The sequence below is a fragment of the Pteropus medius genome, unplaced genomic scaffold (assembly GCF_902729225.1).
Source record: "Pteropus medius unplaced genomic scaffold, Ma_sr-lr_union100, whole genome shotgun sequence".
Lineage (NCBI taxonomy): Eukaryota > Metazoa > Chordata > Mammalia > Chiroptera > Pteropodidae > Pteropus > Pteropus medius.
This window is the reverse complement of record NW_024346667.1, coordinates 2,386,910-2,413,859: the sequence shown is the minus strand read 5'-3', so window position 1 is coordinate 2,413,859 and position 26,950 is coordinate 2,386,910. Positions and strand designations below refer to the sequence as shown.

General features: G+C 36.3%; 1 protein-coding gene across 10 annotated transcripts in view; it reads left to right on the top strand.

The window, feature by feature from the left end:
* INPP4B (inositol polyphosphate-4-phosphatase type II B) overlaps nucleotides 1-26,950 on the top strand; it is a 557,518-nt gene that overhangs the window by 363,581 nt on the left and 166,987 nt on the right. For 7 of the 10 annotated variants that reach the window (XM_039875840.1, XM_039875842.1, XM_039875841.1 and 4 more), the window contains 2 exons: nucleotides 2,227-2,306; nucleotides 26,124-26,235. In XM_039875840.1, coding sequence (XP_039731774.1) covers nucleotides 2,227-2,306; nucleotides 26,124-26,235 — 192 coding nt within the window. The remainder of the gene's footprint in view (nucleotides 1-2,226; nucleotides 2,307-26,123; nucleotides 26,236-26,950) is intronic. The other 3 variants (XM_039875843.1, XM_039875845.1, XM_039875844.1) reach the window with 1 other exon arrangement.

Here is a 26,950-nt window from a genome sequence, read left to right as displayed (position 1 = left end):
TGCTACATTCCTGTCTGAGGCATTTGCTGCTGCTTTTCTTGCTGAATATACCACAATAACATTCACGACACGTGTAGTTTTTTATATTAATTCTAAAACCACTTATCTCTTCGAAATCTCAAAAGGGGAAGAAAAACAAATTTGAAATTTCGAAGCATCGTGAAATTTTTGATCATTTAAGAGTTTTCTTTGAATGAGGGTAATGAGAAGTGTGAATTTACACTGAAAAACCTGATTATCAGTGAAAGAAGAAGTGAGATAGACATCTCCTTAAAATACAAAATGCTAAAATAAAATTCACTCCAGCGGTATATAATCAGCGCACTAAAATGTTTTGATTTCCCATTTTCAGTGAATTATAGTAGTTTACAACTATCTGCAGAAAGAGCATTATTTTTCCTACATCTAATAGTATCGCTTACTTGAAACTAGCGCCTGTGCATTCATTCATTCATTCATTTGTTTATTGTCAGTACATATTTATCACGTGATTCCCGTGTGCTAGGCAGTGAGGGTTTATCAGAAACAAAGCTCCTCGTGCAACTTCAAATGTCAATTATTTTGGGGGAGGTACAAAATAAGCAGGGGTGTGTGTGTGTGTGTGTGTGTGTGCGCGCGCGCGCGTGTGTGTGTGTATTTGGTGATAAATGCCAACAGAAAAATCCAACAGGACAGGGAATAGAGAATAAATAGCAGAGTGTATATATGAGAGATCAGGAGCTCTTGGATATAAGGGTGTTCTAGTAGGTATCTCTGATGCTTTCATTCAGTTGCATCTCTCCTAGTCTTTCTCTGTCCTTTGGTGAAAAGTCACCCTAAATTCAATATGCTTTGTTCACACAGCTCTTGGATGTTTTTTTCCTACCTTGATTCACTCTGATTTCATCACTCATCAACCTATCATCAGAATTCACTGCTACAAACCCTCTATTTTCACCTAATGTTCTTCACCTAATAATTTGGTCTCATGTTCTCCTGGCTTTGCTGACTTAGTGTCTAAACCAGCTCTTTGAGTTTCAAGTTAATTAATTGGGTTATCATTACTAACATACAAGCATCTTCAGCTTTAGAACTGAGTGTTATTTCAATCGTTTGTCTTTTAAGCCTTTTGGGACAGTTCTTAGTTAGAGCTTTGAAAGAGGGAGAAAAATTCTGAGCAGAAGCTTTTTGTCTCTAGTCTCGACAATTGCTCACTGTAGATGCAACCTTTTACATAAAGAATAACTGCACACTTTCCTCTGAAAAGACCCATTTGGTTTCCAGTCTCTCACTGTAGTGCAGCCTGGCAACAGACCTATGAAGAGAGATTGTTCTGGAACATGTAGTGGTGACTTCTTGCAGCATATTACAACGTGTTAGGCAGCAATGGCATTGGTAATACTATGGGTATGATATGTTCATGTTTACTTCTTGACCTTGAGACGAGAATGAGAAATCCTATTTGTGTTATACCATAACAATCGTGACTTTTAAATCAGAAGTTGCCAGGAATATTAAAAAGAGATGAAAGATTTTTATCTTAGAAAAGAAAAACCAATTTCGAGTTTTATTCTTTACATTATGAGTCGAAGAGTGTAGAAAGTAGATATTCATAGATAGTCAATACCCAGTATGATAGGTTAAAAAAGCAATTTTAGAAAATATAACTGAATAAGTACCATTCTTTTTTGTGTATTGGGATGAAATTGTCCCATGCTAGCATAGAAATAACAAAGGAAACAAATGCTTTTAAACATTGCTGTGGTGGGGGAGAAATACAGCATTTCTATTTATAACTTGTGCAGAGTCCCACATAAAAATAGCTCCAACTAACAGATTTGCTCATATCTGGAATACAAAGTTGTTGCTGCCAGTGACTTGAGGAATTCTAATAAGAACGACGACGGCGTTGGTAAATATTGAACGTTTATCATCTTTCTTTACCCCAGCTTTGATACGGGGAGAAAATTAGTTAGTGGGAAAAGTCCTGGCTTCTGTATTATACATTTTGTTATTTTCCAGACGATTCGTCTCTATTTTTAATGAAAAGGATGCATTTTCACCCCACTGACTCCATCCCATGAGGTGGTGATATTAGTGATGGTTGTATCTGTCAGTGAAATGTTTGTCGGGCTAATAGATTTAACATTTAATTCTTCTAAAGATGAATCTTGAGCGATGGGTGTGAGAGCAAAAATATCAGGAGCCTCAGAAGTTAATGAAAACCATTCTTTCTCTCATTTTCAGCGAAGCTTCCTCGGCTATGCCAGTTTTAAAGTGGGGGAACTTCTGAAGTCAAAGCAGCAACTGCTAACCCTGAGCCTGAGGTGGGTGTCTGTCTGCACCAATGCTGTCGAAGTTAACAGCCTGAGATATTTACTGAAGGCTGGTTGAGTTTGAAAGTCTCAGTCCTTGCAAATGGTTAGATGTTAACTCTCAAATGCCTTGCCTTCTCCATTGCAACGAGTTACATTGAAACGGCCATCATTCGAGTTCACATATCAGTTTGTGTTTCAGGTTGTCAAAGGTTATCAGCCCTTAGAAGAAGAAAAAAATATTATGTTATTACGAAGGCAATGAAATTCTTTGAAAGTAAGAAAGTAAATAGAAACGATGAGCATGCTATTAAATAATTTTTGTTACTTATCAAAATGTTACTTTTTAAATCAAGTACATTTCTAGGATTGAAATATGTTGATTAGAGGCAACAATGCAGGTTTATGATACTAGAAGATAAGCTAATTATCCTCTTTTTTAAAGCTTATTTTGTTGTTATACTGTTAAATATAAAACATAAGCTAAAATAGACTCATATGAAAACAGACAGTAGATCAGAGCTAATTTTGAGTATGAGTACAATTTGTTTTAATATGTAAGATAACAATTTTTAGAAAGTTGCATGGTGTTTTAATACTAAGAAGCGTATTAAATGGAATAAATATTTCTTTTTTAACTTTATAATAAATTTGAGACAGTAGTATGTTGTTTTTTTAACCGCATAATAATTTTTATAATTATGTGTACATGGAAACTAGTACCTTGCAATATTCGTATAGTAAAAATGAAGATAAAAATGGGAGAGAACCCTATTTGCAATCTTAGACGCTCTTCTTTTGATGAAACATAGATATCATGCTCTGGGAAGAGATGCTATCTTGAATTTGTTTGCCGTCTGACCCGGCCCCCAAGGACCCACTTGTAGCCAACGATTTATCTTAGTAAAGACTCTGTGACTTATGCTGGAATCTGAGCTGCTGGCACTCTCCTTTTCTGACTTTTCCTGATCCTTAGTTTTGCATTTTGACTTAAGAGGTAGCACAAAATCATTTAGAGTAATTTACATTCATGTGGAAAAATACGTGTTGGTGGGTTCTGATGCGGCCACCATCTTCTCTCTGGCTTCCTTTAGGCTGTGTCTTTTAAACATCTGTTGTTGTTGTTGTTGTTGTTGTTGTTGTTGTTGTTGTCATATTTTATTTGGGAAGGCATTTACTATTTTTATAGTCGTGTGGTGTTATTCTCAATAAAATTTTGTTGTGGTTATTTTTAGTTTTAAGTGTGTACGGGCCAGCTAAAAAGTTTAGCTTTCAATGTCACTGATAACACGGAAAATACCTATTACTAACCTAGCACAGTGGTTAGATCTGACCCATGTGGCTGAATTCACATGAGATGTGAAACGCTGAGCTAATTTAGAACGACTATCAGGACACATGTTTTCTAGATGAGATGCATAGCACTCTATTACTCTTTTTGCTGACTGGTGAGCTTCAGTATCGTTTTTATAATAAGTGTCATTAACAGCAGCACACTACACAACAGTTAGACACTGCCTTTGAAACAAATCAGGAGACCAGAATTTCTTCATGAAATGAAAATTAGTGAACACATACAGTGCCTTCAAGGGAGGCTAGGAACAAAAGGATCAAGTTTAGGGTACGACCCATGGAAGGAAATAGGAATATAATACTTGGAGATTTAGAGGATAGCAAGACAAATTTCCGTTTTCGATTTTAATACTCCTGATTCCTATTCATTTGATTTTGATCATGTGTAAGGAAAACAAATTTAACAACAAAGAATTGTGTTTTCTAGAAAAAAAAAATCATTTTTGAAAACCGATTTTGAAATGGCTAGGTTATTATTATTTTCGTCTTGTGCTTTGCCAAATTTGTGGCTTTCTCTCGCTATAAACTATTACAGACTTATCATAGCCTTTGACTTCTGTGCTTCATGTTTTCTGCTTCTGACATAATTTATCTTTTTTCTACTGATTTGGTAGTCTCTGAGGTACTGACTGGGAAGAACATTAGCTCAGGAATAAGAAGCATTTTGGGGGGTGTATGTTTTGTTTAATTTTGTTTTAACTATGCATTTCTACTGATATTTGACTTTTATTCCTTTCACAGTCCAATCATTTTTAAAACAATAGAATTCTCAGATTGTTATGTTTTATAATACACAGATGTATGAGTGAGACTATTAAAGAAATAAATATTAGACTTCTACTCTAAAATTTTCTCTATTTTATGTAACATTTATATGTGTATTTCATGTATATACATATGTATCATAGATTGTATTGTTAGAGATGTGTTTGTTCATATATATGATTTTAAGACTATTTTTCTTTCTCACAAAACATGAATACTTATTTTCTATTGTCAAGTATTCGTGCTAGGGGGTTAAGGTCCAAATTATAAGGGCTTTAATTCTTTTTTTTTTTTTTTTGGTGTTTTGTTAATTTATCTCCTTAAATACACACATACACATACACACACACACACGCACACACACTTCAATCTTGTTGTTTCTAAAACTGAAAGAATAACAACAACAATAAAAAAACTCTATATTTTTAAATCTCCCAAAGGCATGTTCTTAACTTGAGAAATGGGAGCAATAAGGGAAGTCACATTAAGCTATGACATATAGTTTTCTCCATAAGAGTGCTCAGAGTAATAAAGAAATGAAATTGTCACTAGCATCTCACACGATGGGGGCCCAGGCATGCTCCATAGGCCACGGGGCAGTGGATCAGAATAAGTTTGTTCCTGGAATCCTTTGAGCACATCTGAACCCCCACAAGCCGAGACCAACCTTGGACATAGACTGACAATAGAGTTTTAAATGATAATTTTTTTCTACTCGAATGGAATTAAACTTGCTGAGAGTTTTAATTTCCTACCATTACACTTTTTCTACATGCAAAAAAAAAGTTACGTAAGTTTTTTTACTTTAATCACCAGATAGTGTTTTTAAAATTGTCCATATGATTGAATACTTCTGTAACATCTTTCTTATCAATAGCAACTTGAACTTCAGAGATGATTTAAAAAATCATATCCATGCATCTTAATAGTCCTATATATTCTGAATACATTTCATTTTCTTTTAAAAATCTTCCAGTTAACTATTTTAAGTACCAAAAAGTAAGATTGCAGCAGAAAGTTCTGATGGCTTCGCAACACTAATTCTTATTGTACATCTAAAACATTTTCCAAATTAAATAAGGTCAATAGACATTGACTCGTGGCCAACAACCCTTTTTTGAGAGAGAATAGCATATTTATGATTAATTATAAAACAGAATAGTATGAAACTTTATTGAATGCACCAATGGAAAAGTTAGAGAATGTGATGGCATGTGAAAAGCTGACTTAAATTAATGATTTTTGCATAGAATTTACTAAAATTCACATCACAAACCCTGAATGCAATTCCTAAGAATACTGTGTTTTTTCTTTGGGAGCGAACAAGCAGGACAACAGGCAAGTCAATAACAAATGCACACTCATGATTGATGCAAACATATAAGGGAGATCCTCATATCCTGGAAAACTTTCTCCTCTGTGCTTTTGGTGTCATTCATGTGAAGATGACAGGAAGCACCTCCAGGACACCTCTCCTGATCCTGACACTGACTCAGACCTCACAGACATGTTTGAAGGAGTAACCAGCACTATGTGAGCTTTACGATTTAGCCTTTCGAATATCTTATTGTATTTGATCTTCTAATAACCTTACCTGGAAAATGATTTTATTCCTGTTTCATGGATATGCAAACTGAGAAACAGTATTTGGACTTCCTCAGGTCACACAGCTGAGACAAGGTAGAAATGGAGATTGGGAGAAAAGGATTCTTGATATCAAGGATTTCCTAGAGAATATATATTTTGTTTAGAATCTTAGAATTAAGTAATTTTAGAGATCAGAAGAGACCTTGACACTCAGCTTCTTCTTGGATCCCTATTGTGGCAGGACCTCACGCAGGGGCCCCTCACTCTTCCATTTTCAAACAGGTTAGTGTTAGAAAAGGATTCCTTATTTTAACCTAAGTTTCAGTACCTTGCTGTGGTCCCAGCTCTCCTTCGTGGATTGATGGAGAACAAATCTTGTGCCTTTTCTCTGTGGTTGTATTTGAAAGCAGCTGTTTTGTCTAACTGTAAATCTTCTCTCTTTCTTTTCCTGAGGAAGGGATATAAGACTTTCATATTAGACTTGGGTTCAGATCCCAGCTCTGTCACCAACTGTGTCCCCTCCTCCCCCCAGGCATGTCTACCCTTTAACATCCATTAATGGAAGTAGTAATGAACTCCCTCTCAGGTGATTCTGAGCAATTAATAAATGTAGTGATGTTCCATGCACTTTCTTACATTAGAGAAAAATGCTCTAATAAATATTGTCTTCCTTGCTTCCTTTTAGTTTGCTTGCTTAGTTTGTTGAGGTTTTTTCCTTAAAATGTGACATCTGTGATTCTCTCCATTGGTCAATGGCAGAGAAGTTGATTTAATCTTTGATCTAAACATACTGTTTTTATTACTTGAAGAACAGACACTTACCTAAAACCTGCATTCTAGCTTTAATCACCCCGACATCAGATATGGCTTCTTATCAGGTACAGATACCAGCAAGAGGCATATGGAGAGCATTTTGTTTGGTTGGGACAGGCAGCATCTCAATAGTGTTGAGAAAAAATATTTGTTTTGGCTTAATACTTTAGCAATATAGCACTGAGTTCAGGACAGAAATTCATAAACGCAGACAAGTTTCAATTGCTTTTAGAGTTTACTGATGCATTTTATTGCTGAATATGTAAAAATCTGCCTACAGAAGTAAATTCAAGTAACACCTCTCAGGACTGGACTGTGAGAACGAAGGGAGACATCAAGCACAGAAATAGGGGCATTTGAATTAATACAAGTACATCCATTTATGTACCTGTGTTAATGTCCTTTAGGAATACTACTGCTTAAAATTATCAAAAGGCTCTAACGTGAGCCACTTTTTTGTAACTGTTAAAATTACATCGGTTTATTGTAAAATTAGAGAATGCAAAGTATACAAATATTATCAGGTGAGGACAACAGAAAAGTCGAAAGAGCCCATTATTTAGAAACATCCCTGAGCCCACATGCTTGCTTTCTGTCGCATAGCAGGATGGCCGATTGCTTTTTTTATTTGTGAAACGGAGACAGCAGTGAGTGGTTATGAGACTGACATGAATTATTAATGTGAAATATTTACAACAGTGCCCAACACATAGTAAGTGCTCAATAAATGCTAGCTATAATTTTTCTCTTTTTTTGTTGACGAGTTCTCTTGCCTCAGGGTGTGTGTGTGTGCGTTTTCAAGTGAGGATTAGACATATCATGCTCAATCTATGTTGTGTATCTGCTGTGGTATCTGATGCAAAGCGGGTGCTCATCATGTTCGTTCCCTATTAAACTTATTATCAGTATTATTATTTACCATTCATTCCACTAGACCGTTTTTTCGTTTATAATTTAAATGGCTCTGCAGTTGTATAGTCTGCATTTTTCTTTATGTTCCTAATCCATTTTTACAAAGCTGTAGGTGTAACCATGAAATCAATTAGCACTTAATTTGCATTATTCAAAAGATGCTGTATTTGTCAGATTGCAAAGTAGAGTTTTCAGCCACAGATGGGACAACACATAGGTAGAGTGCATTTTAAAAGCTCCCCCACTTGTATAGAAAAGCCTGAAATCTTTCCTTTTTTAAAATGCAAATCGCATAGAATTCATAGCTGTGCACAAAGGCCTACCTGCCTAAGAAGTCTGAGAGCTAATTTAGCTTTGAAGATAATTTTCAGGAATGATTGGGTCTGAAAGGAATTATATTTGACCTGAAAACTGTGTATTGGATTTGCCCGTATTTACCAAAGTCACTTTCATCATTATCGGCCTGTGTTTCTGCGGCTCTGGACACGTTTATATCAGCAGTTTGAACACAAGACGCTTTCTTCACGGAGCACCTCTTCGCAGCTTGGCAGACGCCGTGTCCTAAGAAACACAGCTCCGTAGTTTAGAAAATGCTGATTTAAAACAACAAGAACAACTTACTTTCCAGAGAAATACATGAGTGACTGTATGTATTTATCCACTTTTTCCTACCATATGCATATTCTTTAATGTGGCAGGCATGCGATCTTCACCCCAAGGCACGCTAGCTTCTACAAACGTGTCCTCCACACCTACACACATACCCTGTCCATATGCAGTTACTCACCCCTGTTTGTCCCATTCCCATCACAAGTCCGCAGGCATTGCCAACTGCATGGCGTTTTATGCCCAGGCCATCCCCTACGTACACACCAATTTGTGAAATTTGTACAAATTGGTACATAATTCTGGGAAGAGAGTGATAAAATACATGCCATGTCTTTTATGTTCATTGACAGATTTTTTAAGCTTGCATAAGTGGACACACACTTATTTTCGCAATCACCTAATGCTATAACTACCCCAAACTGAACCGAGCTCTTCCCCTGAAAGCGCTGCCTTTTCCTTTCTTGCTTCAACTAAGAACCGTTATTTTCAACTCATCCTTTCTAAAATTCTTATCTGATGATGCTTTTTTCCTATTTTGGACCCTATATTCCTTCCCGCTCTCTCCCCTCCAAATGAGCAAGACTTGAATATGAGCATATGCAAAAACCTCCGCCGAGATGTATGAGACAGTGAGTCTGCTTTTCAGCCTCATCTGTAGACACATACATTACCCTTGACACTAATCACCATTTTCTTTCTCATTTATAGCAACTTGTATGCACTTCACACTTCCCTAAAAAAAAAAAAAAAGTGAAGTCAGAGTCCCTGAATTTTTCTAGAAACCTTTTGTCTGGCGGTTTTGAGCTCACTTTCAACTTTGGGCAGCAAGAGAGTACAACACTGTTTGTATGTATAGATGATGCAACTTAAATTCTTCCCCACACTGCCTTCCAATTATTTTTCCTCCATTTGTGGAATCCCTTGCCCAGGGAATAAATACATTCAGAAAACCTTGGTATTCTCCAAATTTACTCTCATTAAGAACTGAGAGGCAGCAGTCTCCAAGCATATCAGTGAAAAGGTCTCGTCACCATGCCTTACCACAGCTTCCCATCAGCTCCTCTATTCCTCTGGCCAAAGGACCACATATCTATCATCAGGCTTTCAAGTAGGGGCTCGAAGAATCAGGTCAGAACTTGTCATTTTGGTTCCAACTTACAGAAGCTAACAACCCCTAGAAGGGCACTGTTTTTAACTGTTTTCAACGAGATTTGACTTTGCTTTTTGATTTATACTTTGTTCTACTTAATAAATATGAGTGAACTGTGCTGGAGGTATCATGCTGGAGAAAACAGAGACAATTACCTGCCTCTTGACAGACAACGTATTCCTTCTGATGGCATATGCTCTAGCCCAGGATTTTCTACCCTAACTCGTTAAGTGAAGTTCACTGATGTCTCTTGTTCTATGGCATAGCATGGCTGTCTCATAGTAACGGAGTGCCTCAAAGTGATTCTTTGCAATAAGTCTTCAGTAAGATAAAGAATTGAGTCAGGAAAAGGAAGAAGAATACAATTTTATGGATGAAATATAGGGAAACAAAATACACAAAAATAATGATACGCGATTTCATGAAGGTGGAAGGGAAAGAAGGGATCAAAGATAAAATGATAAGAGATAAGAAGAGAATAGGCAAGTTTATTTTGCTTTACTTAATTACATTTTATACTAATATAAGCAAAGTGTTTTCCTCAAGGCTGTGCTGCAATGCGGGGTAGTTACCTCTAGCAATGGGTCCAGCCTACATTATGGGAGATCAATTGTATTCAATACAAAATACTAGATAATTAAGGAGCCTTGTTTATAATATCATGTGGCACCAATGAGTTTGTTATATGATGGGACAATTTTATCCTCTTGCATAGAAAGTTTTTTAAATTAACAGAAATGATTGAAGGCAGGTTTAATTGGGCCTGACATAAATACCACTTGGCCTATATTACATTATTAAAATATCAAATGAAATCACCAAATTCATTCTTAGTTATATGCTGAATGTTACTTCTTTCTGATGTTCACATATATAAATCGGAAAATAAACACATTCCCTTTAAGACCTAATATAAAAATTGATTTATAAAAACAAATTTAAAGTGCCATAATAAACTTGGTCTAATCCCCATCCATCTATCAAAGTCCTGAGCAGATAACTTAAATTTTATTTTATTTTTATCTTCTCTCAACATCTTTGCAGACTCTCTAATTCGAAGCAGGATTAAAAGTTTCAGTCCTCAACTTAGTAATGGTGTATAGTGGGGATTATTTTTCTCTTATCTAGAATCAAATTGAAGATTTTCCAGGGATTTACACAGTAAATAGGAGAGACGTTTTCCAAGGATGCTTGGCTTTGCTTGTTTGTTGGGCGCACTTCCAACTAACACTAAATTTCTCACCTAGTGAGACTAATTTCTAGTTCTAGTAGAAATGCATTGCTTCCATGACCAAATGACAGAGCCTTTAAAGCACTTTAAGGTTAAGCCTGTGATTGTAACGTGGAGGAAGCTGGAGTTTCATTACTGTCACCAGGAGTTAATTACTTTGCTTTAATTTCCCCATATGTCTACTAATGATAATAATACCACTGAGATGAGCTTAAATTATGAATTCATAAGCCAGATTTAAAGTAAAGGGTCCCTTTATACTTAAATAGGGGGAAAATAAGTTTACTACCTACTCTTTCTTTCATGCCATCTCTGCTTTCCTCAAACGCCCACTAGTCTTTGAAGGAAATACTATTTGAGTGATTTTACCTTTTTCGCTAAGTTCATTTGAAAAATATATTGAGATGATAAAGGATTTCTTAAGGCTCCAGCGAGGGGAAAATGGAAAAAATAGAAATAACTGGTTTCATAATATTTGTTATGAAATTATAGATTTTTTTCTCAGAGACTGTTTTTATAAATTCTTTGAGTTCAGAAATGCTAGTCATGAACTTGAAATGAAGTGACATAATTTTCTTTGTGTTTCAGAGCTAAGGTGAATAAATAACAGGAATATATATGTATATGTATATATGTGTGTGTATATGTGTGTGTGTGTGTATATATATATATATATATATATATATATATATATAAAATTTCTTGGAGAGTGTTTTTCCTTTTTTATACCCCACAGGCTCATTCCTCAATTAAATTTTTACAAACTTTTTACATAATGCCTTCCCTACAGAGAGATGGAGTCTGAAAGGAAGGCTAATGAATTTCCTAGTGATAAGGAGAGTTTCCTTCTAAAATTAATTTTAAGAATAGAATCCCAGACAACTCTGAAACTAGAGAAGAGACTTAGAATGGAGAACAAGTAATTGTATAACTGCACATGGTTACTTATCCTGGGAAAGAATTTCCCCTTCTATTTTGAGTCACGCACATTAATAATCACTGCATAGCTGATTCATGAAGTTACAGTGCAGGCTGTAGGATGGCCACGTAGACTGCCTGTCACATTAGCTGAGACTGCAAACCAAGTCACATCACTCCTAAGAACCGTGATCTAAATTTTACCATTAACTAGACATATTATTCCAGGAAGTAGATCTTTTTGTGCTTCAATTTTGGTCAATAAGTTTATTGTTCTTATCTGAAAAATCTTCATAAAATTATAATGGTTTAGTTTAGCTCCCAACAGCCCGCTCCAAAGGTCTGAGGAAATTGCTTTCTAAGCTACCCGGTCTTTTCTTGAGCAGGAGACATTTGAGCTCCTGGGTGGGAGCTAGTCACCAGAAAGACCAAGACATGATTAGAAGCTTGGAACTTTTGGCTCCACACCCATGAAGAGATGAAGATAGAAGCTCCTGGAAGGTCAGGACGCTTCCAGACCTCACCTTATGTATCTTGTCATCTGGCCATTCATCTGTATTCCTTACGATACCCTTTATAATGCAAAGAACTGGTGAATGTAAGAGCTTTGCTGAGTTCTGTGAGCTATTCCAGCAAGTGATCCAATCCAAAAAGGGGGTCATGGGAACCTCTGATTTGTAGGCAAGTCAGACAGAAATTGTGGGTAACTTTACTACTTATTGCCCAAGCAGCTAAGTAAGTAAACAAATAAATAAACGAATTACCATTAATTCATCTTTTGGTTTTCAGAAATAAGTTTTTAAAAAATCAGCCTTCCGATTCCTTCTTGGACAAATCTCAGCACTGCTGATGACTCATGATGTGGCCTTAAGTCTTTCACTTAACCTCTCTGGGCCTTAGTTTCTACCAAATGAATTGGATGATACTTAAGATTACTTTCTGCTCAAGCATTCTCCAATTTTATTCAGTACTGAGTTCTGAGGAGTTTATCTTAGAATAAAAGAGAAAGTAGCTGCATCCAGGGTTATTTAAAGCTATTAAAAGTTTTATTTGGAACACAAACTTCAGTTCAGTTCTCAAAACTTCACACAAGGATATATAGCATTCACTCTTGAATTGAAAATTTTTTTCATCCCATGACTTTTAATTTTTACTGTTTCTGCTTCCTGTGAGAACCTCAGCCTGCTGAATACCAAAACTTATTCTTTTTCTCACATGGTTTCTTTTTTAGACATGTGGTAGATATGTTCTCTTATAATCAGAAAATTTAAAACAATGCTTTAAAAGGGAGATATTTAGATTAAAAGTTTGGCTTTCTCACGCATTTTATGTTGAAAAACTGGTGCAAGACATTAGACTTATTCCTGCTGATCTTCAGATTCTATTTAGCATGAATAAAAGCAATATATTGTTTCCTTATAGCAGAGTGTCTTGAACTTTTCTTTAATTACTTTTCTTCCTTTTAACAAAACTTTCTGTAGAAATTTTTATTGTTCTAGCTAGACTGCTTTAACTGTGAAATCAGTCACAGTTTGACCTCTAAAATAATTACCATGTGATTTAGTAATGCAGTGTTAAACCTATGTAGCAAAACAAGTTAAAATCAGGAAATGGGAAATTTCAGGTTTTATAGTATTTTACAATTAGTGCTTCCTTGTCTACCCGAGCATATATTGCCTAGCTAAACTGAGTTTCCTTATTATGGCAATAACCATTACTCATTCTCAGGCGACTGGTCACCTCGCAGAACTCCTTCATCCACATGGCTGCCCGTTATTTTCTTTGTTTGTCCACTCCCTTCTGTGGCCCTAGTGCCCTCCGCCTCTGTTTCCCAACCCTCTTCTGATACCTGAGTTGTCTCCTCAGCCCCAATCCCTATCCTCGATCATTTCTCTTTATTTAATTAGAAGCTGGATGTCTCTTCTGCAGCCCTGCCATGTGGCTGCCCTTTATACCTGCTGTGAAAACAGCCCTGGATTGAGGCCAATGGCCTCACACATACCATTGGATTCTCCATATTACTGGGATGACCTAAAGATGTCACCTCCCCTCATTTCATGAGGGTTTTAACTTGCAGTTCACTTTGTCTCTCTTCAGCACTGCCCCTCTTATGTATCTTGTGATTCCATAGCCACCTAGCTGATTCTTTTAATTAATCGGCCTTTCAGGCTTTTCCCTACCCTACTTCACAACCCACTCCCATGGTCATTCCCTAGATTTTGTCATTAATCCCACCCCTCTAGAGTCTTAATATTAAGTATTCTATTTTCTGATTTCTATCTCATATCTTTCCAGTATACTCCTTCTAGTTGCTCCTTGACTATCGTGAGTCATTGATTATAAAGTCATGTCTGTACCGTTCCCAGCCCTCTCCGCATATCTACTTTTTATTTCTCATCCAGTTGAGATCGCATGGTTCATCACTGAGAATTGTAAAACAGATGGATGGATGGATGGATGGATGGATGGATGGATGGATGGATGGATGGATGGTTGGATAGATAGATAGATAGATAGATAGATAGATAGATAGATAGATAGATGATAAACACTTGCATCCTTGTAGCTTAGTGGGCTAGGATAACCTGACTTCCATGCTTATAGGTTTCATTAGAGTTCATGACCCCTAACTTCATGGGCACCTTCACTACCACTCCAGTCTGACTAGACTTCCCTGGTCTATTTGCCTCCCTCCCATTCTCCTGGATCATAATTTTACAACAACTTGTTCCCAGCATCTCCAAAACATCTCCCCTCTTCCTCATTCTCAGCTGATTTATCCAGTTTCTATTTCACTGAGAAAAGGAATTTGACAATTTCCCACGCCTTATTTGCCAACCTGCCAGCATCTACTCTGCCTTCCTTCCTGTTATTATGGATGAACTTTGCTTCATGTCTAAAGTCTGTCTCCCTGCTCGTCTTTTAGATTCTAAGATATTACTCCAGCAATTATCCCTTCTTACTCTTGTATCATAAATTATTTCCTCTGTACTAGATCATGTCTATTAGCATAAAAAATGCTGCCAAACCTCCTACATCTCCTTCTAACTTATACTCCATTGCCCTGCTTTTCCTTATAGAAGAACCATTCCTTACTCTACTTTCTCTCCTTTGATTGTCTCTTGAACCTAATCTCATCAGGCTTTCATCCCTATTACTCCACCTAAATAACTCCTGTTGTGATCAAGAACGAATAGCCTCCATGTTAAATCCAATGGATATTTTTGATGCTCCTCTTCCTTGGCGTATCTGCACTGTGGATCGCTCCCCGCTTAAATCACATTCTTCACCGGATACCTGAGGTATCAGACTTACACCATCTTATCAGACTGGAGAGAGAACTTCTCCTGCTGGCCTTGAAAAAGCAAACCGCCATCTTATGCTACATGGTAAGAACCTGAGGGGGGCTGATAAATAGCAAAGAAATAATAATAATAATAAATAAAAAGAGGGTGACCTAAGTCAATCAGCCAAAAAGAAATAAATTCTACCAACAATTTGAATGAGCTAGGAAGAGAATTCTTTCTAGAGTTTCCATGTGAGAATGCAGCTCGCCTACATATTAATTTCAGGCTTGTGAGACTCTGAGTAGAGGACCTGGCCGAGACATCTGATATATAGAAACTGTGAGATAATAAGTGATGTGGTTTTAAGTCACTGAATTTGCGGTCATTTGTTACACAGAAATAGAAAACTAATACTTACCTTTCTGGCTTAGCCTTTCAGTCCTCTCTTCCCCACCTACTCAGCTTTAGCCACATTGCTGTCTTTGCTCTTCCTGAATATAAGGACCGTGTTCTACTCCAAGGCCTCAGGACCATAGCTACCTGAAAGATATTCTTTCCCCAAGATCCTTACCTCCTTCGTACGTTTGTTCAAATGGCGTCTTATTAGAGAGGCTTTTCCCACCCACTGAATATAAAGTAGCAACACCAAACCAGCACTCATCTACCCTCTTACTCTGCTCAATCTTTCCCCATGCCATTAACCATATTCTGATGTATCATTGATTTGTTTGCCACTAGAATTCAGGCTCCACAAGGCTAGGGATTCTTGTGCTGTTCTCTGTCGTGTTCTTATGCATGGAATAGTGCTTATAACACAGTAGGTGCTTGCTGAACATTCGTAATTGAATTAATATTTTCTGTTATTTTGACTTTATTTTTATATTCCTATGGAATATTGTAATTTAGAAACTCCTTTCTGGTTAAAAAGTTGTCCTATTAAAGGAGAATAAAGAAAAATACTTTTTAAACCACAAGGTTTTCTAACTTAATGACAGAAGAATTTAGAACAAATCCAAAAGCAATTAAGCATAAAAATATAGGCACTAAGAATTGCTCCGTTTTGGATTGCAAGTGCATGCCTCATTGTGCGATTTAAAGCATAATGAATTTCTTACTATACCAGTTTGAAATACATTATACTCTAAATTATGTTCATACACTGTATAACTTTGACCTTTTAGTAATAGCTTTTAAAAAATACCTCTGCATAATTTTTTATTATTAAAAATCTGGCAAACAAAAATATAAAAACTGATAAAAATATTTATAATTCAAAATTTGAATATTAAATACTGACCCATCACTAGTATTTAATAGTAATTATTTAATAATTCGGGCTTTTAAATCACCATGCCTGTTATCTTTGGAATGTTTTCTAAGTGTCTAAGAGCATTTTGATTGGCTTTGTGACATTCTCAAGCCATTCATATAAAGAGTTTCTGCTGTAGAATCATGCCTATTTTTTTATTAAAAACAAGTTTCGCTTAATATCTATTAAGATTGCTTGCACTGTATTAAAATGTATAAATATTTTGCTCTCAAAAAAATGTCTAAAAGTAAGTCAGACAAATCTATGTATAACCTTCTATAATTTCTATTTCCTGCTATTATTTCCTTTCTCTCCCAATGGTCTCTGCTTAATATATATAGGTCTGTTTTCCTCTCAATATTTTCTATTCTCTTACTCAAAATAAAAATTAAAACAAATAGATGTAATAAAATAAATAAACTCGGCAAAAAGCCTTAACAACAATTTCTCTTTATAGGCCTAAACATGAGTAATTATAGACAGCAGGCAGCCCATTGGTTTATCCCATGAACAGGAGTCACTGGCTTGAGAAATTTATCCCACCTCCCACGTGAGCATTTTCTTCTTCAGTCTCTGATGAAATGCTCCTCGTTGTTCAGACAGGAAATTTTGTCTCTCACGTCTGGATGGCATTTCTATGTCTACAGATATTTTGAAAGCATAAAGCATGGGATAAATCGACATTGGCTTTGCCATTGCAAATAAACGTTGACAGAAATTAGAAGATTTCATTCACATGAAAGAGGATAATCTTTTAATAATTTGGTTTCTGTAGTCCCAGATTCAATGCATGTTTTTGTTTGCTATTAGTTTATTATCAGAAAAAAGGCTTAAGTCCTTTCTCGTTTGCTCTATTTTGTAAATTAACGTAAGTAAAATTGACTTTTTAGTGTTGCACAGTCCTATGAATTTTAACACACGTATAGATTCCTGTAACCGCCACCACAATTAGGATACGGAGCTGTTTCATCATGACAGAGACACTCTCTCCTGCTGTCCTATGATTCATGCCTCCACCCACCCCAACTCCTGGCAGCCAACATCTGTTCTCCATCACCATACCTTTTTCTTTTTGAGAAAGTCAGATAAATGGAATCATAAAGTATGATATCCTTTCGAGACTGGCTTTTTCATGCAAGTCGAATGCCTTTGAAATTCATCCAAGTTGTTGCGTGTATCAATAGTTTTCTTAAATTGCTGAGTAGTATTCCACAGTGTGGATGTGTCACGGTTTGTTTAACCATTCGCATTAAATGATATTTCGGTTGTTTGCAGTTTGCAGTGATTATGAATGGAGCTGCTAAAATACTCACATGTAGGTTTTCCTGAGAACTTAAGTTTTCATTTCTCTACGGTGAATACGTAGGATTGGGACCTCTGGGTCATATAGTATGTGCATGTTGCACTCTGTACTCTCGAAGAAACCTCTGTGCTGTTTTCCCCACCAGCTGTGCCTGAGGGTTTCAGTGGCTCTGCAGCCTCGCCAGCCAGTCACAAGTATTTGGTGGCATCTCACAGTGCCTTTAATGACCATTTCCCTAATGACCAATGATGTTGAAGTTTTCCGTGGGTTATTTGCTCTCTGTATAGCCTCTTTTGTGACACGTCTATTCAACTTTGGCCATTGATGATGTTCATTTTCTTTTGAGTTTTGAGGGCTCTTTATATATTTTGGATGCACGCTCTTTGTCAGATACATGATTTGCAAATATTGTCTCCTAGTCAATAGCTTGTTTTCATTCATGTAGCAATATCTTTCACAGAGCAAATGTTAATTTTGATGAAGTTTAGTTGATTATTATAATTTTTTCTTAGATCATGCTTTTGGTGTCATATTTAAGAGCACTTATACCAAGTCCAGTTCATGCAGATTTTCTACCTCTGTCTTCTCTTTAAAGTTTTATATCTTTATGTTTTACATTTAGGCCTATGAACCTTTTTAATTTTTGTTTCAGTTGTGAAGTTTAAGCAAAGGTTCATTTTTTTCCCCCCAAATAGATGTTTACAATACAATTTATAGAAAGAACTAATTTTTTTTTCCATTAAATTGACTGTAACTTTGTGAAAAACCAATTGGCCATATTGCCTCTCTATTCTGTTTCATTGATCAAGATATCTTTCATTTCACCGATGCCACACAGTTTTGGTTACTGTAGATTTACAGCAAACCTTAAAATCAATAGCTGTAATTCCCTATTTTTGTTCTTCGCTCTCAAAATTATTTTGGCTATTCTATTTCTTTTGCCACTTTTCCCAACTTTTTGAATCGGCTTGTCAATATTTACAAAAAACCTTGCTGGGATTTTAATTGGTATTGCATTAAATCTATGGACCAATTTGGGAAGAATTGATATCTTTGTAAAGTCGAGTCTTCCAATATAGTAACACATTATGTCTCTCCATTTGTTTTAGACCTTTTTTGATCTCTTCCATCAGCATTTGTAGTTTTCAGCGTGCGGATCTTGTATATTTTTCTTAGATTTCTGCTTAAGCACTGTGTTTGTTTGTGACTTATCATAAATGATATATAATTTCAGTTTCTAATTATTCAATACTAGATAATTGTATATTGATCTTGTATCCTATAGAATTTGTAGTTTCAATTGCACTTCTGTTTTCAAAACTTTTGCAGTGCTATTCAGACCTGCCCCTCATGTTCGTCACCCAGGTGGCAGTCTGGTACCTCGGGAATGGTCTAGTCCATAGATTATTTCCCAAAGTCTCTGATATGCTGTTTAGATCCACACATTCACAGCTTGGGGTGAGCCAAAGACTTCATGAACAACCTCAAAAAGTCTCTTTTCTGAGCTCCTTTTTCACACTCTCCTGGCACATTTGTTTCCTGTGGCTTCCCTTTTTGATCCTCCCGCAAGAATGCTGGATTTTTGTTTTTTCCTCTCTCTCATGCAGCTGCACCCTCTTCTGGGGCCAAGAGGCAGGAGAACAGAGAGAGAAATAAAAACTAAAGGGCATTCACCCCACACCCTTGGGATCACAACTCAGAGAGGAACTTTTCCTCCCTCACAGTTTTAGGCTCCTGTAGGCCCTTGCTGCTGCCACTGGGTTACTTGGGGCCTAGGGCATGAGAGAGGAGAAAAAAGAAAAGAAATTTCCCCGTTCTTCTGAGTGATAAGAGAGCTCTTTCCTATTCTTCCAGCCAGAACGAAAGGACTTCTCCTGGAGCTGTCTGTCTACACCAGTGCCCACCTCTAGGTCAGGAGATACCAGAGGGGAACAAGTGGTAAACTCACTGCTGGTTCAGTGGCATTTAAAATTCGGATTTTCTTTGCCTGGTGCTAATTACTTTGAGTCTTCAAATAGCTGCTCTGTACATTTGGTCAAGGTTTTATCGCTGCATTCAGTGGATGCGACAGGGTGCAGTGTGCTCACTTCATCTTAGATGCAACATTTTATCTACCAATGGGCAAATCATGGTGTCCTATTCATTTTAACATTACTTTGATCACCTCTGAATCCTGACAAAAATGTTTATGAGATATCAATCATGTTTTCTCACCTTGTTGACAGGATATTTCTTACATTCAAGGAGATGGTGTATTTTACATTTAACACTGAAAAAATTTCCAAATATAACTTACTATCTATCACCTATCTATCTATCTATCTATCTATCTATCTATCTATTAATAGAGTCACAAGGAAGGAAAGATTTGCTTTAGCTAATGTTATTGGGAAAATTTTTCGTATTTGAATATTATTATATTTAGCAGCAAAGAGGAATCTACAAACCAGTTAAAATGGATAGTCAACGGATCTGTGATGCGTTATTGCAGTTTTGTGGCCCAGACTGTGTAACTATAGTTCTCATTACCATACACTGAAGCATTTTTATATTTAAACTTAAGATATTTTATTTTTGGTCACATCATCTTGTGAGATGACCATGATTGTTTATGATCCTCATAGTTTATAGCTGAGAAACTTTTATGGAGGCCGAGTTGCCTGCTCATGGTCACACAGCTGTTTACTATAAAGAGCCAACACCATAACCAAGAACTTTAATAAAGTTCACTGGACTTTCCACTAAACCATACTCCATTATTTAATGGTGTGTGATGATATGGATCAATTCAAACCGAAGATACTGAGCCGTCCATAACTCTTGACAAGTCCCGATGTAAGGCCTTGAAAATAGGTATACCTCAGACACACTGGGTAGGCATTGCCAATTATCAGGGCTTTTAACAGGAAGGCAAATAAAATAGTGACAACAGGGCTTTAAGAAGACGACCTGACATGGATGGAATGGAAGAGAAAGATACTGGACAATGGGAAGTAGATTCTTCGATTTCAACGTAACAGGTGGTGAAGCTCACTGAGGTATTGCTGTTGGGGTGGAACATGGGTAAGAAACATTGTTGGGAAAGAACCAGTAGGATGTGGTGACTTATTGGAAGGGAGGGGCAAGGCAGAAGTAGAGATGGACTATTGTGTGGTTTTTGGTCTTTGGAGAATGATCTGCTATTTATTGGTGTGAGTGAGTTGAGGTTTGAGGAAAAGGAAAGTTAGGTTTCAAGCTTATAAAATGTAAAATGATGATACCAGGACTAAGGAAAAGGACATTTTAGATCAGGAAATCAGAATAGTGTAGGGAATATAGAATTGTGGTAAATCCTCATAGAAAAGATAGTTGAATCCATAATTATGGATGGAATTTCTGAAGTCCAGCTTATATGAGAAAAGAGGAGAAAGCCAAGGACTAAGCTTGAGAGCGTGTAAGGTCTAATATTAAGAACTACTGAAAAGTTTATTCGATTTCTAATTTGAAAGTATTATATGGCTTCTTACATTTATGAATTTCAGCTGGAATAGAAGTATGTTTATTAAATAGAACTCTCATGATTGTGAGCCCTAAGTAAATCTAGCATTGCCAGATAAATGTATTCACCAGAAAGTTCACCAGGGTGCATGTCACTCACTTGCTCACTCACCAACTCCGTTTGCTTGCTTATGACCTTTGTTTATATTGTGACCAGGTAACATTTTCATTTCTCAGTTGCATCCAAATGGTTTAAATGCAAAAAGCACTTCTCACAGCTGAAAATTCCGGTGCATACTCTAGGCCTCCTTGATATTCACAAAGACTGACAGTGCTAATGACGTTTTTCCCTGGATGTTTACAGAGTCATTTGTTGGTGTGTATCTCTGTGGCATTTCCAGAGTAGAAGAGTTATTTACATGTTGCTGTTTATTTGACATTTCTAGAAGGTTTTGGTTTTGGTTTTGGTTTGGTTTTTTTTTTTTGCTCTACTGAGAATGGTAAGGTAAGTGGTGAAGAAATTTAGAGGAAGAATGTCAATTAATTGTCCTTTGTTAGAAGTCTGTCTCACATCCTCTTTTGTTCAGTCTTCTAAAAATGTTTGTATGTTTTTGCATATGAGATCGAATCTTTCATTAGGAAGCATTAGGAGAGTTATTTTAAAGGCAGATTTTAAAGAACCGTAATCACTAATGTATAATGCATGCTGGAAACCTAAGTGAGAAGGGAGTATAGATTTGTGTTGCTGAAATTTTCCTCTTTGTCTTCTATCTTGCTGGCATGGTTAAATATTTAAGTGTATCTGCTGAAGGAAATAGGAACATGATGTTGTGATCGAAATACTATAGCGGCCGTGAACTCTCCATCTTTTACTTCTCTGCAGCTCTCTGCATTAATGTGGTAATGACCTGGCAATAGACTTTTTGAAATGGCTTAGTTTTTTTTTCCCCTCATAGAGATTAAAATAATTATTTATTACTACAGCCTATTTTTATTGCCATATAAATTTTTAGGAAAGTGTTTCTTGGTTCAGTCAAATGTGTATCCTTGTAAAAATACCAAGATGTGTTGCTATAATGCCAGTAAAATATATATGTGTATATTGGATATAATAAGGAAAACCAGCTCTTTTATTGGACTATAAGTTTTAAGTTTCTTCCGAAGTTTAGCAGGCATTTTGTTTCGTTTTGCGGGAATGTTGCACAGGAAGGCTAGGAGTGAGGACGAGAGGCTAGAAGGTGTCTGAGATTTTTCCTGAGAATGTAACAGCCTATGATTAGTGCCTCTGATGGAATCATATCATGGAAGTCCAGCATATGACAGAATCATATGGAGGAGTCATAGGAGTGATTAAAGAGCGTGGGGTTTGAGTGCTGACGTTGTAGAATAGCTGTTAGAGTCTGACTCTTTGTTTTGCATTAAAGGAAACTGAAATCCAGAGAATCGAATGGTATGTCCTTGATCACATAGCTAGTTAGCAGCTGAGCTGGAGGTAGTACTTGGGTTTCTTGATGCTGAGTCCACAACTCTACGATATATCTTTCATATAGATATCATGAATTTTCAATTACATAAAATTCAGAATTTTGGTGATGAATAATGGCTAAGTTATTATTACTAGCCTCCCCAACTTGATGGGTTGAAAGCATAATTATGCATTTAAGAGTGATTTTTTTTTTCTAAATTTCTATGATATGGTCTTTGAAACAGCCTTCGGGGACATGGCATAAATATTTCAATCGTGACTCTCCTGATTGGAAAGAAGCGTTGAATATCCTTTCTCTGTGTGCGGTAAATTGATACAGAATAAATAAGAAACTGCTCTACATTTTCAGTATCAGTTCACTGACAGGGTGAACCATGCTTTTGGGTATTTTAAGTTCAATTTTTTTTATTTTATAACCCAGATTCTCCATTCTGTCTCCCACAAAACTCATATGAAGAGGCATGCTTTAGGATACTCACAATGTCCTATCCAAATTGGCTTGGTGAGGGGGGATTGATTCTAGAATCCCTCTAGTGTCGGTACTCATCAAGCTCCTTGCTTAGATTTTGTTCTGGAACTAGATGGAAGCCTATAGGAGATAAGGGTAAGTAGGAAAGCCAAAAGGCATAAAAATTATTTAAAAAGTAGCCAGATACTTTTTTAAAGGGAATATTTAGATCTAGGTTTAGAAGCTTTTTCCCACAGTACACTGCTCAGTCATCTACACTGGCACTTTTGAAATGCTCGCTGTCATTGTAATCTTTTATAAACTTGTGTTCTTTGCACTATTAGGAATGTAAGCCTTATAACAGCATCTATTATTACTAAGGCTTTGTGTCTCTAATAAGCACTTGATCATTGCTGAAATGCATATGTCATGAGATCTTATAATCTTTTCCTGTAATCTTTGATTCCTATTTTAGTAAAATATTTCTGGAGAGAATCAAATTAAATATAATATAATGCATTAATAACAATAGTAATTCTGTTGCCGCTGCTACTTCTGCTATTGCTACTGTTCTGGGGTGAACTGGAAGGGGAGAAGGAAGAAGCATCTATCTTGCATAAGACATTGTGCTGAGCACTTTATATAAATCATGACAGTTATGTGATCCTTACAACCAAGATATTGTCATCTTCCTTTTACAAAGAAAGTTTTACGTGGCTAAGTTCCTTGCCCAAGGTCATGCACCTGGCAGACAGCTCAAACTCCTGAGTTCATACTTTCAACCATTATGGCCTATATCAGTTTATTACCCAGTCCTGGGATAGGCTGTTGAAAGCCTGTCTTCTGTTTCAAATTATTATGTGCATTATTTGGTTTAGTTCAAGGAAAAAAAAATTAGACTTTTGTACATGGGATTTATATTAAGCTAGCTTAGTTCAAATAAAAATTTTAAAGCAATTATTATGAGAAGAAACAGGTATCTTTAATTGCTATTAATGATCAGTTTGGAGTCTGCAAATTGCTTAGAAAAAATTATGAGTAGTGCCAATGAAGGTTCTTATTAATAAACTCTTTATTTAAGTGTCAGTTACTGAAGAATTGTACAGAGGTATGCCACATCATAACTTATGACACCGTATTATGCCATTTTCAACTGGGAAATGGTATAATAAATTATTTAAAACCTTTCCAGAACTGGAGCTAATATAGTTATTCACAAAATCACAGCGCATACTGTCATCCATAGACACATCTTCTTTGCGATGAATGATTTAAGTTTTCTATATTAATTTCAAATTATTGAGTCAATAGTATGATTTACACTGATTTTAAAATTGCCAAGAAACATCTTGTTTTGTATTTTAGTAAGGAATCTTAATATGCTGTTTAACAAGAAAATCACTTTTTAAAATGTATATAATCTTTATTTTATTGCATTATGACATTAGCTGTGTATGTATGTTCTAGTCCAGTTTTCTTAAAAATATAATTCATGATCTAGTAACATAATTGTTACTTAAAAACTTATTCATTATTTTAATTAGCACCTTGATAAACTACTTATACTAGTTTCCCCATTTCTTTTTTCTAGCACCTCTAATAATAAAATAGTGAAAGTTAGAAGGAATTGGTTGAAAGAAGGACAGTGTTGGTATTCAGTTAAAAAAAACAAAATTTCAGGAAAAAACATGACTTAAGAAAACTAAGGTTAGTCAATTAGAAGTTACAGCAACACATCATAACTATGGGCTTGCTTCCTATTTTCAAAATAAGGTTCAAGGAAAATATTATATGTGATAATGTTTGATGGTGTCATTTTTTCTGTATATTTTCTTTTCAAGAGAAAAAAATTAGAGAATCTTACAGGATGGTAGTTATTAAATTTATTTTTAGCTTTCATTGTTATTGTCAACCATAAAATTTATATGTTGAAGACAGTGATGATGAGGAAAATCTTAATAATAAAATTATCATCATCATTGAATAGAGAAGAGTCATTCAATGAACAACAAACTTGAAGATATAGAAATCTGGGTATCCAGTTCTCCCACTCTGTTACTTTTGGCAAGCCTCTCCATCTTTTTGAGTCCTGTTTTGTTATCTGAAAAACTAATGGGTTGTACTAAATGATCTCTATGATTAATTTCTGCTCTGCATGTACCTTAACTTTCTCATGCTTACTGGAAGAGAATTTTCTTTGCCTGTCTCTTAGGAAGAAAAATGATGTGAGGGAAAAGGTACGAAATCAGATTTTGTAGCCCATGGCCCAGTCGTAGAGGCATATAGGGTGTTTATACTCTTTTCCATTTGATTCAGCTGTAGTTTCTATAATAGATGTGCACAGTATCCCACGCACTTGGTGTAAGGGTCGTGGTTTATGTTGTCGTAGAGGTATAGAGGTTGCCACCTGGGCCCCTGATCCACAACACTGAGGTCACTCTGAACAGCCAGGCTTGAGGACTTTTCACCTTCATAAAGTCATTTTTTGGCATTCCATGCACTTACCTCACAAATTCATGGTTAATTTTCTTTTGAAATTAAAACAACACCAACATTAACATGTTTTGATGTGTTTTAAGCAGATTTGTTTAATTAAAATCAATGAAGTCAATGGCAGTGTTAATGGTCTTCTGAAACAAACATGTTTGGACATACAGCATTCCGCCCATATACGTGAGGGATACTTTTCAGGACCCCCATTGGATGCCTGAGACCGCAAATACACTGTGCTATGTTTTTTCTACATGTACACACCTGTGATAAAGTTTATTTCATAAAGTAGGCACTGTAAGAGATTAAGAACAATGACTAATAATAAAATAGGACAATTACATATAAATATAGTTTAGTAAAAGTTATGCGAATGTGTCTTTCTCTTTCTCTTTCAAAATACCTCATTGCATTGTACATACCGCATGGATTTGCCGGACAAAGTGCGGTTTCACATCCTGGCCAGGACGGAGCAGGACTGTGCAAGATTTCATCACACTACTCGAAACTACGTGTGCTTTTAAAACTTACGAATTGGTTATCCCTGGGATTTTCCGTTTAATATTTTCAGACCACAGTTGATCGCGGGTAACCAAAACTGCAGAGAGCGAAACCGGGGTGAGGGGAGACTACTGTAATTCGAGGTGAGAGAAGATTCTTACTTTTCCGTTTCATTTATTTTTGATTGCAGAACTTCAGATGGTGGCAAAGTCGTTGGCACCATAGAAGTCAGTGTCGTGAAGATGGGGGAGATTGAGGATGGGGAAGCCGACCACATCACGACAGATGTGCAGGGACAAAAGGTAGGGTCTCAGCCAGCTCATTGCATAATTTAAATTAAAAACGATCAGCTTTGCCAGATGCCTGAATCACCGACACCTCTGTGGGGTGTGAAATCTCATTATTCAAGAGTTAAATGAGAAATCAGCTCTGGAATTGGAGTACCACAAGTGTGTTTCATCCTCTGAACCAGAGGTCCTATTTGCATGGAACTATGAAAAGCCATGTGCCGTTCAGAAGCACCTTCCTCTTCACCACTGGCTCAGGTGTTGACTCTGCCTCTTCTCAATTGGAACTGAAGTGTTGCTCACTATTGCATTCTAATTAACCCTCCTTGCGATGCACAGAAGATTTCCGGAGGGCTATTTGCCAAACATAACTGTTCCCTTCCTCTCAAATCCTCTTTGGAAAAAGATGCAGTTTGAATTTAGATTTCATTTTTACATGAAAAAGGGCAGATTTAATAACGTTGTGCTTCATGAAACTGCAGAGAGAGAAGCAGAACGTAGTCCACAGCAGAGGGACAGCCGTAGAGGAAGGGCAATGCTAGCTGCAAAATAAAGGCCCCAGTGCATATCGACATGTGTCCAAGATTTTTATTTTCTTTCTAATTTCTTTTCTTCAAAAAAAGAGAAACTTAATATAAGTATTAGCCTAAATTCTTGCCGCAGGAATTCAATTGCCTAGTTTATTGAGGCACGGGGGATAAACTTAAAAAACTGCTAATAGTTTTTTTTT